This window comes from Rhincodon typus, chromosome 37 (assembly GCF_021869965.1).
Source record: "Rhincodon typus isolate 14 chromosome 37, sRhiTyp1.1, whole genome shotgun sequence".
Classification (NCBI taxonomy): domain Eukaryota; kingdom Metazoa; phylum Chordata; class Chondrichthyes; order Orectolobiformes; family Rhincodontidae; genus Rhincodon; species Rhincodon typus.
The window spans coordinates 1618161-1632566 of NC_063368.1; the positions used below are offsets into that span (position 1 = coordinate 1618161).

Consider the following 14406-nt stretch of genomic DNA (forward strand, 5'->3'; position numbering starts at 1 on the left):
CATATTTCCTTTATAGAGGAAATAACAAAGGGTCATAAGGGAAGTCCTGACTGTTCTGAGCATTAGAACTGTTCTGAAGAAGTCATTGGTCTCAAAACGTGAACTCTACTTTCTCTCCTCAGACGCTGACAGGCCTGCTGAGTTTCTCCAGCAATTTGTTTTTGTTTCAGATTTCCAGTATTTGCACTTCCTTATTTTATTTTAAGGCATTATTTAAAACAAAATAAGGCACAGGGAAGTCTGGCAAGATTGGATATTTATTTTAATGCAAGGAGTCTGACGCACAAGGCAGATGAGTAGAGGGCGCAAATTGAAACGTGGGAATATGATGCCATCACTGACACTGAAACATGGTTGCAAAGGGCAGGATTAACATTTTAATAATCCAGGATAGACAGTCTTCAGGCAAGACAGGGAAGACAGTAAAAGAGGAGTATGTATTGCAATATTGATTAGCGATTCCATTACAACAGTAAAGAGGAATGACATATAAGAAGGCTCCTCAAATTAAAACATATGGGTGGGTGGTATTTAAGAACTAAAAATAAGCAATCAAATTGCAGGGACTGTACTATAGGCCATCTAACAGTTGAGAGTTATAGAAGAGCAGATATATAGGCAAGTTTCAGAGAAGTGTAAAAGTAATAGGATACTTAAACTTCCTTAACATTAACTGGGGTAATCATCGTGAAAAGAGGGTGGAATTCTCAAAATGCATCCGAGAAGTTTTTAAGTATGTGGAAGGCCATACAGAAGAGTGATGGTCCTGGATTAAATTTTAGATGATGAAGCCATGGAAGTGGTTTAAACCTGCCAGGCCACTCAGACCCTCCTCTGTCTATGCTAGTTTCTTTCATTGTATCACAGTCCTCCCTGATTTCTATGCCCATGTTGTCCCTCTCATAAGTGAACACCAACCCCAAGGTATTCATTTAGAGCTCTACCTACATCCTCTGGCTACATGCACAAATTACTATTATAAAACTTAAATGGCTCTACTGTTTCTCTCATTATCTTTTTACACTTAATATACTTGTAAAATAACTCAGGATTTTCCCTTTATTTTACCTGCCATTATCCTTTCATGCCCCTCTTTTGCTTTAATTCCCTTTTTAATTCCTCCCTTGCGTTTTCTATACTCCCCTAAGGCTTCTATTGCTGAGCCTCTGGTACCTGCCAAAAACATCCTGTTCTTCTTTATCCAATCTTATGTATCCCTCTATCGAGAGTTCGCTGGATTTGTTGGTCTTTATTTTTATTGGAACAAGCCTGGCCTGCACTCTCCCAATTTCCTTCTTGAATGTAACCAATGATCTGAGACTGATTTACTGAAAAGTATCTGCTCTCAGTCCACTCTGGTCAAATCATATCTGATTTATTAAAATCAGGCCTCTGCCTGAAAATTCAGAAGTCTGAAGTGCAAGGAGACTTGGGAGTTCTAGTCCAGGATATTCTCAAGGTAAACTTGCAGGTTCAGTCAGCGGTCAGGAAGGCAAATGCAATGTTGGCATTTACTTTGAGAGGACTTGAATACAAAAGCAGGGATGTACTACTGAGGCTTTATAAGGCTCTGGTCAGGCCACATTTGGAGTATTGTGTGCAGTTTTGGGTCCCATATCTCAGGAAGGATGTACTGGCCCTGGAGCGGGTCCAGAGGAGGTTCACAAGAATGGTCCCAGGAATGAAAAGCTTAACATGAGGGACGATCGAGGACTCTAAGTCCATACTCATTGGAGTTTAGAAGGATGAGGGGGGGATCTAATTGAAACTTAAGAATACTGAATGGCTTGGACAGAGTGGATGTTGGGAAGATGTTTTCATTTGTAGGAGAGACTAGGACCCAAGGGCACAGCCTTAAAGTAAAGGAAAGATCTGTTAGAACAGAGATAAGGAGAAGCTTCTTCAGCCAGAGAGTGGTGAATCTATGGAAATTCACTGCCACTGAAGGCTGTGGAGGCCAGGTCAGAGTACATTTAAGACTGAGATAGATAGGTTCTTGATTATCAAGGGTTACGGGGAGAAAGCAGTTGAGGAACTTATCATCCATGATTGAATGGCACAGCAGACTCAATGAGCCGAATGGCCTAATTTCTGCTCCTTCGCCTTATGGTCCCTTGTGGCCTGATGCAGGTAATGATCTAGTGATAAGTATCTTAGAGTCATACAGCACAGAAACAGACATTTCAGTCCCATCTCGACCACGCTGACCAAGTTTCCCAAATTAAACTAGTTCCACTTGCCTGCGTTTGAGCCATATCCCTCTAAAACCTTTCTTATTCATGTATCTGTCCAAATATGTTTTAGATGTCGTAACTGTACCTGCATCTACCACTTCCTCTGGTAGCTTATTCCATATATGAACGACCTCTGTGTGAAAAGGTTGCTCCTCAGGTCCCTTTTAAATCTTTCTCCTCTCACCTGAAAAATATGCCCCCTTGTTTTGAACTCCTTCACCTTGGGAAAAGGCTTTTGTTATTCACCTTATCTATGCCCCTCATGATTTATAAGCCTCTAAGATCACCCCTCAACTTCCTACATTCCAGTGAAAAACATCTCAGTCTAACCAGCTTCTTACAAGTCAAACCCTCCACCCCGGCAACATCCTGGTAAATCTTTTCTGAACCCTCTCCAATATCCCTCCTATAGCTGGGCGACCGAAACAGTACACAGTACTCCAAAACTGGCCTCACCAACATCTTGTACAATCTGAACATGACATCCCAACTCCAACACTCAATGGTCTGACGCTTCCGAAGCATCTTTCAAAGATGCACTTACCTGTTCCTCCTTGCATCTTGAAGGCGGCACAGCAGCCCACTTACACAGTCTCCACAGGCCACTGTTTTATTAGACTGCCTTCTTTTAAATAACGTCAAACAGAATGTCCTGGAATGGGGAATGGCACATTCGTTCTAATCTCTGACTGCAGACAAATCCATGTGAACTGTTTGAAATGGGAACAGAGGCTGAAGCCAAATCCCATAAAAATTCAAACACCAATTTTCACACCAGCAAACAAAATAGATGCAGTAGTCTCTCTCTCTATACAGACTCGATCTGGACAGGATGACTGAAAACAGCTGGTATTGTGCCAGATTTGTAGATATTTAAGAATCAAGATGATACCCTGGTACACCCACTCAAAAGACTGAGTGAATGGTCTTTCAACAGGACACCAGAACACTCACCATGACAGGGAGAAGTTTGAGACTTTATCCACAAGAATACATATTTGCATGGCGTAATGTGTAAGTGAGGCAGGGCATTTTCAGTTGTGTTAATTAGTTAACAAGAAAGTATCTTTACTGTAGAGTATTGGCTGCCAGCTTAGCAACATTTAGTCAATGCTGTTTGTTTGTTACAATAAAGTCTTCAATATGCAGCAGTTCTCACACAACTATGAAGAGAGAAACAGAGGTAATGTTGAGTCCAATTTGACTCTTCAGAGCAGAGTGAACCAGTGGATTATTAAGATGATCTGTTTGGTGCCAACCAGATCTTTTAAATTTGACAGTGTGCAATGATCCAGATTCTGAACCCTAGAATCCAGCAGACAGCAAGGCAGAAACATGGACTCAGCTGCTGCTGGATCTCGTTGCTTTCTTTCATTCAGATTAAATTGCTCACAATCCAGTATCAAGCATTTATTAAACCCCGACTTCAAGTCACACAGCATTTTCCACCATTCCTGCAGGTGGAATATTCAAACTGATTCCATCTCAATGTGAGGTTTGCAGAAGGGAACCTTAGTGTCAGACCAGCCCGGTCTCGGGTAAATTCAATTGGAGCTGCCTGGGTTTCCAAATCCTGCAGATTTCAGTGTTCAGACGGCCAGGTCTCCATCTCACTTGTTACACTAAGACCCAGAGGGCACCAAGTTTGCCAAGCAGCCTCTGGGCCACCCAGCCCCCAGGTTTGGAGGTAGGTACCAGGCAGGAGGAACCTGGCACGTCCCTTTCCTGCAGCAAGTCACTGGCTTTGAGGACACTTGCCACCACCTGTGCCACCCTGGTCCGGAACCACAGCCATGCCCAGCTCAGCTCAGACAGTAACCCTGAATCTGTGTCAGAAACAACTTAGGATCCTCCCTGAATTCACAAATCACTGCCACAACTTAATCACCGGAGGGGACACAAAAACAGACTCTGGGTTTGCTTTGTTCCTGAAGTGAAAGAACAGGGTGCAACCAAGAACAAGAACACAACCGTCCCGCACACCCCACCCCTGTACTGCCCTTGCACAGGGCAGTCCCTCACACCCCTCCCCTGTACTGCACTGGCACAGGGCAGTCCCTCACACCCCTCCCCTGCACTGCACTGGCACAGGGCAGTCCCTCACACCCTTCCACTGCACTGACACAAAGGAATCCCTTACACCCTTCCACTGTATTGCACTGGCACAGGGCAGTCCCTCACACCTCCACCATTTTGCGACAAACTTGACCTGCCAATCTGTCTAAAACTCCAGCTCCCACAGCTGGTTCCCAATAGAGTGACTCAGATAAATGCTGGCTGCGATTGAGATACTTTGCAGTTCATTAGAAAAATGGCTCCGAGAACCTATCAGACTGCACCCGCCCCTCCCCCCAATGTTCCCCCAAAACAATGAATGTTCCAGCAGATTAGAATTCCGATTCTCGCCACCCTCCAATCCTGAGCTGACAATGTTTGCCGATGAGACTTAGTCTGTCAGGATGTCCAAACGCTCCAGAGGTGAACACGGAGGATGAATTCATATCTTGCTGGCAATGAGCAGCTGATACAGCATCAGTTCGTAACATCAAATCTCCCACCCCACCCCAAAGGTATATCAATCCCTTCCCATTACATCGGCACTTTCTTCTCAAGGCGTCTAATGCATTATATTTTCCCAGGAACTGGCGGTGGCAGCATTCCCGGCATTCCACCAGAGAGACCCGTATTCGGGCCTAACAGAATCTGAGAGAAAAAGAAACATCAGGTTAGGAATGAACAGAAATTAAACCAGCCTGAAAAATCACACACCCACTAACCCTGCATAGCCACCCAACCAGTAAAACCCAATTTCCATTCAACAGGCCCATGCTACTGAAAACTATCTCCAGACTGTCCCATTGCTGCTGCCCTGCACCCAACCAGACCCCACTCTCCAACCCCCAACCCTTGTGCCAAAATCCCGTGCTCAATTCCCCAGCCCCATCCCCAACCCAGGGGATCAGGAAGTAAAATAGGTTGGGGTGGAGATGAGGAATAAGACGGAGAAAAGTCACTAGTGTGAGTGGTCTACAGGCCCCTTAACGTAATTACAATGCAAGACAGAGTTTGCAAGAAGAGACACTGTGTTATGATAAAGGGACTGCAGTAATCTTGGGTGACTTTAATTTACATATGAAGTGAAAAAAAACCAGATTGTCAGTCAAAACCAGGATGAGAAGCTCTAAGAATACTTTCAAGATTGTTTACTAGAACAGCACTTTCTGGAATCCACTAGACAGTAAGTAGGTTATATTGGATTTGGCACTGTACATTGTGACAATTAGTTAAATGACCTCAGAGTAAAGGCACTCTGAGGTAGCAATAACTACAATTATACACCTAGGTTGAAAAGGAGAGGATTGGGTCTAAAACTATTACTTGAAACCTAATTCAGGGCAACTATGTGGACATTAAAACTGAGTTAGCGGAAGTGAACTCGGAGATAGATAATAGAGATGCAGTGGCAAGCATTTAAAGGACTATTTCAGAGTAAGTATATTCCTACTATAAAGAAAAATTCTAAGTGGAGGTCACATCATCCAATGTTAAATAAAGAAATTAGGGAAAGTATTAAAAAAAAGTATTAAGGAAAAGGCATTCAATTGCGTGGAGGTAAATGGTAGGTGAGATGACTGGGTCAGAATACAAAGAATGGAAGAGAATGACTAGAAGTTTAAGAGTGTAACCTGCAGAGTGAGGAAGTGTGGCAGTTTGATAAGTGAGAGTGTTTGGTGGTGTGGGAGGGAGGTTTTTCCTTGTTTCTGCTGTCTTGTTTTCCTAATTACTTTCAGAGTGGGGATAGGAGTAGACCAAGGCCCAAGAGCCAGGAGATTGTTAAGGAATTTACTGAGAAGCATCAGGGAAAAGCAAAGGTCAGAGAACAAGAGGAAGAGGCTCAAGCTGAGCTGAAGAGAGTATCTTTAAGTAATCACAGAAGTTAGCAATAAGACTAAGGAAGCTCATGTCTAAGTCATGGCAGCCAAATGGAACGTGTGACCTGTCAGATGTGGGAAGTAATGGATCAAACCAGTGTTGAAGATGATATTGTGCGCAGAAAGTGATCCCAACAGAGAAACTTGAGCTCTGTGATGAGTTTGAGTGGCAGCTGAAGACGCTGTGGCACATCTGTGAGGCTGAGAGTTCATGGATAGTTTAGAGAGGTGGTCATACTGCAGCTTAAGGGACGACAGGAAGGAAGGGAGTAACCAGACATTCAAAGAGAATCAGGCAGGTAGTGCGGGAGACCCTTGTGATCCCACTCACAGATCACTCTTCTATTCTGGAAGCGAACTGGTTACTCAAGGGAGTGCAGACAGAACCAGGCTTCTGGCACCATGAACGGCCTAACTGTACAGGAGGGCAGAAAGAAGAAATCAGAAGCGATAGTGATAGGGGATTCACTATTTAGGGGAACAGACAGGTGTTTCTGCAGCCACAGATGTGACTCCAGGATGGTGTGTTGCCTCCCTAATGCAGAGTCAGAGATGTCACTGAGCAACTGCAGTGTATCTTGAAAGGGAAGGATGACAAGACAGTGGTTGTTATATACATTGGTATCAACCATATAGGTAGAACTCAGGGAGCCAGGCAATAGGCTAAAGAGCAGGACCTACAATCTCTTGATTATTCCCAGTGCCATGTGCTGGTGAGTACACAATTAGGAGGACAGAGCAGATAAATGCTCAGCTCGAGAACTGGTGCAGGAGGGACGATTTTAGATTCCTGGATTACCAGGATCATTTCTTAGGAAGGTGGGACCTCTACAAATGAGATAGTCTGCACCTGAACCAGAATGGGACTAACATCCCTGCAAGTCAAAAACAGAAGTTGCTGGAAAAGCTCAGAAGGTCTGGCAGCATCGGAGAAGAAAAAATTCAGAGATAACGTTTCAAGTCCAGTGACCCTTTCTCAGGACCCGTTCTGAGGAAGGGTCACTGAATCTGAAACATTATCTCTGATTTTTTTCTTCACAGATGCTGCCAGACCTGCTGAGCTTTTCCAACAACTTCTGTTTTTGTTCCTGACTTACAGCATCTGCAGTTCTTTCAGTTTTTATCCCTGCAGATCGGTTTGCTAATGCTGTTGTAGGGAATTTAAACTTGTTCAGCAGGGGCAGGGGACACAGTATTAGTACAATTGGGACACAGCTTTAATAGAGGAACCAAGGCAGAGGGAGTTCAGCCATATTGAGTTTCATGGGAATAAAGCAAGGCTGGATTGCCTCTACATTAACGCTTGGAGTATTATTGGTCTGATAGATGCATTAAGGGGGTGGACTGACATGCGGATTTGTGACATTGTTGCCATCGCACAGACATGGTTGACAAAGGGACAGGATTGGCACCTCAACATTCCAGGGTGCAGAATTGGAAGTAGGCAGATTTTATTAAATAAGGCAGGATCTGGCAAAAGTAGACTGAGAACAGCAGTCTGGATAGACTGGTTAATTCATCAGAATGGTGGAGAGTGGTCAAAATGAAATTGGTGCGAGCACAGACCCAGCATATTCCCTTTAGGGTAAAATGTAGAAGCAACAAGCTCAGGCAACCCTGGATGTCTGGAAATATTCAGGACTGGATAAAAAGAAAACAAAAGCTTTTAACAGGTATGAAGAGAGCAAATCAATGTAGGTCCCATTCTGGAAGAGAATGTGCAACGGGAAACTAAAGAAAGCCATTAGAAGAGCAAAGAGGGAGCACAATAAAACATTGGAGGGTAAGATTAGAAGAATCCCAAGACATTCTATAAGTATTATCAAGGGGAAGAAGATAACTAAGACATAATCAAGATTATGAGGAGAATGGACAGGGGGATAAAAAGCAACTGTTCCCCTTAGTTGAAGAGTCAATAACAGGGGACTTAATTTTAAGGTGAAGGACAGGAGGTTTAGAGGCGAGTTGAATAAAAATGTTTTCATGTAGACTGCGGTGGGAATCTGGAAATGCACTGCCTGGGAGGGTAGTTGGGTGGGAAACCTTAACACCTTTAAAAAGTGCTTTGGATGACAAAGTATTCAAGGCTATATTTAAATGCTGAAAAGTGGGATTAGTGTAGATTTAGTGCAGTTTTTTTTGTCAGTGTAGACTTAATGGTCCAAAAGGATTCTTCTGCCGTATAATTCTATGATCTAAGACACAAATTTGAGACAAAGCTAGCTAGTAATGTAAAAACATTTAGCAAGAGTTTCACTCAGTATTTAAAATGGAAAAGAGTAAGTAAACGCTAGAGAATGAGAAGGAGAGTTAATGGTAGATAATAAATAAATGGCAAGTGAATAAATATCTTCTTTCTGTCTTCATTATTGAACATAAAAATAATTCCAGTAATAGCTGTAAATCAGGAGGTGGAATGGAGACAATAACTTCATACCACTTCCCTGGTGACTGTAATTTTACCGAGCAAACTGATGGAGCTGCAGACTGACAAGTCTCTGGGTCCTGATGGACCTCACCCTTGGGTCTTAAAAGCATTTGCTAGAGGTATAGATGAGTTGGAGTAATTTTCCAAAATTCCCTAGATTCAGGAAAGGTTCTGTTGTACTGGAAAATAGCCAAGGTCACATCTCTGTTCAATAAGGGAGGGAGGGAAGCAGAAAAAAGGAAACTGTAGGCCAGATAGCTTGATGTCTGGTGTACAGGAGGTGTTAGAATCTATCATTAAAGTAATTAAGGCTGCACATCTAGAAAAAAAAAACAGGTCAGTATGATTTAATCAAAGGAAAATCATGTTTAACAACTTGTTAGACTTCTTGGAAGAAGGAACATACACTGTAGATAAGAGGAACCAAATGGACAAAATCTACTTGGATTTCAAAAAGGCATTTGAAACAGTACCACATCAAAGGTTACTGCAAGAAATGAATGCTCAATGTGTCAGGAATAACATTCTAGCACGGATAGCAGATTGACTGTCTGGCAAAAAACAGAAAATGAATAAAAGGCTCTTTGTCCGATTGCACGATATGATGAGTGGAGTCTCGTAGGGATCTGTGATGGGATCTCAGCCTTTTCCAATGGATGTCATGCTTCTGTTATTGGTGAGACCACATCTGAATTGAACTGAATTAGCTTTATTGTTACAGGTACTCAAATGAGTACAGTGAAAAGTTTATAAGTCACCACTTAATTACAGAACAGGGAAATGAAGAAAATAAACTTACGTTACAGCTATACACAGTATGACCGTAGATAAAAAAAAAAACAAGAAGCAAAGTTAAAAAGAATCTTGAATACTGTGTGCAGTTTTGGTCTCCTTACTTAAAGAAGGATGTAACTGCATTGAAGACAGCTCAGAGAAGGTTTATTGGATTGATACCTGGAATAAACGGGTTGTCCTACGAGGAAAGGTTGGACAAGCCGGGCCCGTTTCCATTGGAGCTTGGAACAGTGAGGAGTGATTTAGTTGAATGCATAAGATCCTGAATGGTCTTGTTGAGGTGGACATGGAAAGGATGCTTCCTCTTGTGGGTCCGTCCAGAACCAGGGTTACCTTTTCAGGACAGGGATGTGAAGAGATTTTTTTTCTCTCTGAGGACTGTGCAACTTTGGAATTCTCTGCCTTTAAAGGTGGGGCCTATTATTAAGATGGCGGTAGATAGATTGCTGTTAGGCAATAGGCATTAGGAATCAAATGGTATTGGGAGTAGGGGGAATGTGGAAATCAATACAAATAGATAAACCACAAACTTACTGAATGGCAGAGCAGGCTTAATGATAGGAATGGCATACTTCTGCTCCTCACTCATATGTTTATAACCCTGTCTGTGCACAATCCATACTGTCCCCTGCCCCACTCCATACCTGTCTCTGTTGCTGGATTTGTTGCTGCTCCAGTTGGAGTTTCTCTGTTTCGAACACAACCGGCAGAACCAGGATCATGAAGGAGGTGGTTCCCACCCAAAGGGCTGACCGGGCGAAACTGAAAAATCACAGAGTTTGGGTATTAGCCATATTTTTGCACCCCAAATAAATACACATATTCCTGCAGCCCAGATAAATACATGTATCCCCGCAGCCCTGATAATCACACATGATCCCATAGCCCCGGTAAATACCCATCTCCCAAGGCACCAGGAAATATTTGCATCCCCACGGCAGGGTAAATAAACATGTCCAGGGAAATGTTTATACCCCACAATCCAGATAAATACCCATATCCCCGCGGACCGGGTAGGCACCGTTATCCCCAAGGCATGAGTAAATAAACATATCTTGTACATTGGAGAAATGCACCTGCACTGTGCCTGGATAAATACCTACATTCCAGAGCCCTGGCAAAACCTTCATAGCCTGCAGCTGGGTAAGTAGCCATATCCCGTGGCCCTCCCTGCAGCATAGGTAAATTCCCATATTCCTTTGGCAGAGTTAAATACCCATATTCCCATTGCTTAGGTAAATACCCATATCCCTGCAGTCCAGGTACTGTAATCACCACCCCTTTTCACATTCTTTACATTACTGTCTTAACGCTGTCTTCAAAAGTTTGCAAAAATGCATCCCAAGTCCCTTATTCCTCACCCCAAAAATTGGACCAATTGGATCATACCGCTCGCCCAGCACCTACTCATTATGTTCAGTATAGATCTTTCATTAGCGCACTAGACTGTCCTTCAGGTCTGATACTGACTTGTTCATAACATTGCAGTTTTCATCATCTTTCTTTACCCACTGTTTCTTGCTCAGTCATTATTTTCCACATTCTTTCCCAAACCGCTGCCTTCTCTCACAGGACAGCAAGCAGTTAGTGACAGAGGAGCTCACAAATCCTCAACATCTGACTTCAATGGGTTCATCCAACTGCACCCTCTGAACTCCTGACATCTACCGTCTAGAAGGGCAACGACAGCAGATAAATGGAAAAACCACCACCTGCAAGATCCCCTCCAAGCCACTCACTATCTTTCAGTGTCACTGGGTCAAATTCCTGGAACTTCCTCCCTAATGGCATGTTGCCTCTACACCCCAAGAACTGCAGTTCAAGTAGGCAGCTCACGACAACTTCTCAAGGGGCAGTTAGGGATGGGCAATAAATGTTGGCCGAGCCAGCGACACCTTATCCCCAGTGTCAATCCCAAATATCAAGCTTTCTTTACCTGCTGATCCCAGATGCCACATACCTGTAGATTTTCTTTGCCAGTGACACTGAGCAGTCGGCAGCGATTCCTGAGGCATTTCGCATTCCCTCAGGGAACATCTCCGTCAAACCCCACAGTCTTTCAGAGAGGGACTCATCAACCTGTAAGTACAGGATTAATCCTTCGATATGCAGAACGATAACACTGATAATATTAACAGCCAGAGATGTGACAGTCAACGTGAAGCGTAGATGAAACAGCTCACAGCCACAAAGGACAAGCCATTAAATGGTTGGAAGCCCTGTTTAGTGGTGTCCATGATCATTCGCTGAGTGCCAGGAACATGTCACCAAGTAACTGTGGGAAGGCAATAGTTAAGAAGCAGCAACTTTTCACAAGATATCAACCCAATCCATTAGCCTACTCTGGGACAACTCGTCTTTAAAAATCACCTTTAACATCTCTAATATGGACTTCACAGAAGGGATCCAAAATGTGACACTGAATCAATGAGGAAATCTTAAGACAGGCGGTCTAAAGGCGTGTCTCAAAAGAGGAGAGAGTCAGAAAGACTTAGGGAGGGAAATTAAGACCCAGACACCGAAAGGTGGAGCAACTAAAAAAGGTGTTGTAGAGACCAGAATGAGAGGAGCGTGGCAGTGCTTTACCAACAGCCAGTGCAGGGCATTAGGTGAACCGGACTTCAACCAAATTAAAAGAGGGCGAGTTGAGGCTGAGGGTTCTGCAGGGTAGGGTGTAGGAGAGCGCCAAGGTGTGTGTTAGAGGAGGGAACTCCAGAGATAGTAAAGACATGGAGATGGAGGAGTCAAGGTCATGGTGGCGTAGAGCGATGTTAAGAAGGTGACTTTAGAAGCGGCCTGAACGTGTGGCCAGAACCTCAGCTCAGTGTTAAACAACACACCGAAGGAGACAACGATCGGTTCCATTCGGCCTGAAAGGGATCCGCAGAGTCAGTGCCAACCCCCAGGGAGTCGCCTTCACTAACCTCCCTCCCGGCACGCACAGATCTACCGCTTGCCGGCCTTCCCCTCTCACCTCCTCATCATCATCCTCCTCGACTTCCTCCTCTCGTAGTTCCACTCGCTTCTCCTCCGCCATCACTGCACTCCCAGCATGGGCCTAGGCCTCGTGCCTGCGCACAATGTCTGGAGGACTCGGCAGCAGCGCCGCCCGCGGCAGGAGGACTCGGCGGCAGCGCCGCCCGCGGCAGGAGGACTCGGCATCACCACCCCTATCAGTGCAATGCTTCATTATTTTTGACTCGCGTATGGCTATTTATTATTGTCACCCTTTATTATTCTGGTCCTTAATATTCCATTATTTATATTTTGTACATGATTCCTCCACCTTCTGGAGAGATGGTGGGATAGTGCTCAGAGATAGTAGGAACTGCCGATGCTGGAGAATCTGAGATAACAAGGTGTAGAGCTGGATGAGCACAGCAGACCAAGCAGCATCAGAGGAGCAGGAAAGCTAACGTTTCGGGTCTGGACTCTTCTTCAGGTCACTGGACTGGTAATCCAGAGAAGCCCAAGCTAATGGTCTCGGGACAAGGATTTAAATCTCAACTGGCAGACGAAATTTGAATTCAATTAAAATCTGGGATAAAGTGATTGATTACTTAAGGTCTGGAATGCATTGCCTGGAATTGTGGCAGAGGCAGGTTCAACTGAGGCATTCAAGAGGACATTGGATGATTATTTGGATTGAAATGTTTTTCAGGGATTTGGAGAAGGCATTAGGCAACATACTTTGGAGGCATGAATACCTTACTGTGCTGTAACAATTCTGTGATTCTGTGAAAGAACTGGCCTAATGGCCACCATGTAACAACTGTCAATTGTCACAAAAACCCATCAAGTTCATTAATATCCTTCATTAATCTGCCATCGTTACCTGGTCTGGTGCACAGGTGACTCCAGATCCACAGCAATGTGGCTGACTCTAAACTATCCTCCAAAATGGTCAAGCAGACCACCAGTTCAAGGTTATAGATACACAGAAACCATTACAAACACCAGGAGAAGTGCAGTCACCATGTTTGTGTGGGTTATAGAACCATGTTGCCGGTTATAAACCAGTACCAGCTGAACTTTCTGTCTGGGATGCACTTTGAACAAATTGATGGATAGCCACAATTTCTGATTGTTCCATTTCACTGGTAGCAACAATCCCTGAGTGGTCCATTTCTCTAATAGAGATAATCCCTGATTAGGCCATTCTCATTGTCACCCTGCTAACCATCCCTGGCACAGAAAGATCCCAGCTCCAGGTTTGGATGACTTCCTTCTCAACCTGTTCACTCCAGCAGCTTCAGCCTGTTCCAGCTTTGTGTCCCGCTGCCCCCCCGCCACCCCACATCCTATGATAAGAGGGGCCATACTTTCCTTATCCGTCCCTGGTTTCACTAAACAGCCTCATACGAGAGAGAGTAACTGTTAGAGCTGCTCATGACTGAGCCCAGAATGGCAGATGGCTGCCCATGCAAAAGCAGCAGAACATGGCTGACAATAGTTAGATACCTTGGGAAAATATTTGCTTAATGAAGCCTGCACAGGTTAGAACAATAGTAGATCTGTAGACCCAAGAAAACAGTATCCATATAGAACATGCAGCTGTGCAGGAGACATAGATAAGAACATTTTTGATTGATTTTGATTTTAATGTCACGTGTATTTTATAGTAAAAATCCAATAAAATATAATGCATTTTTTCATTTGTTGCCATGAAATGACACCATTTTGATTAATTTATGAATAAGGAACAAAAAAGAAAGACATAGCTTGAAGAGACACCATCAGTTCTGAGCCAGCTCATCACCATCAACGATGCCACCACCCATCCATAACCACTTCACCGCTGTCTACACCGGACCCAATGAACACTGAAGTCGCCGATTCTCAGGCACTATCTTTGCCACTGGGCCGATACTCCTCCGCCACTGCCTCATTACCTCCTCCGCTGTGTCCACAACATCAGAGTCCGTCTTCGCTGCTTGGCCAACCTCATTGATGTTACAGTGATGCCCTTCTGTCACCACTTTTCCATCGCCCGCGACGGACGCAACCAACAATGAAG

General features: G+C 44.1%; 1 protein-coding gene across 1 annotated transcript; it reads right to left on the bottom strand.

The window, feature by feature from the left end:
* Positions 1 to 3629: 3629 nt before the first annotated feature.
* tomm22 (translocase of outer mitochondrial membrane 22 homolog (yeast)) lies at positions 3630 to 12506 on the bottom strand. Its single transcript, XM_020520591.2, has 4 exons — positions 12364 to 12506; positions 11350 to 11468; positions 10034 to 10151; positions 3630 to 4937 (listed from the first exon to the last, which is right to left on the bottom strand). The coding sequence occupies exons 1-4, from the start codon at positions 12424 to 12426 to the stop codon at positions 4860 to 4862; spliced, it is 378 nt and encodes a 125-aa protein (XP_020376180.2). The 5' UTR covers positions 12427 to 12506; the 3' UTR covers positions 3630 to 4859.
* Positions 12507 to 14406: the final 1900 nt, after the last annotated feature.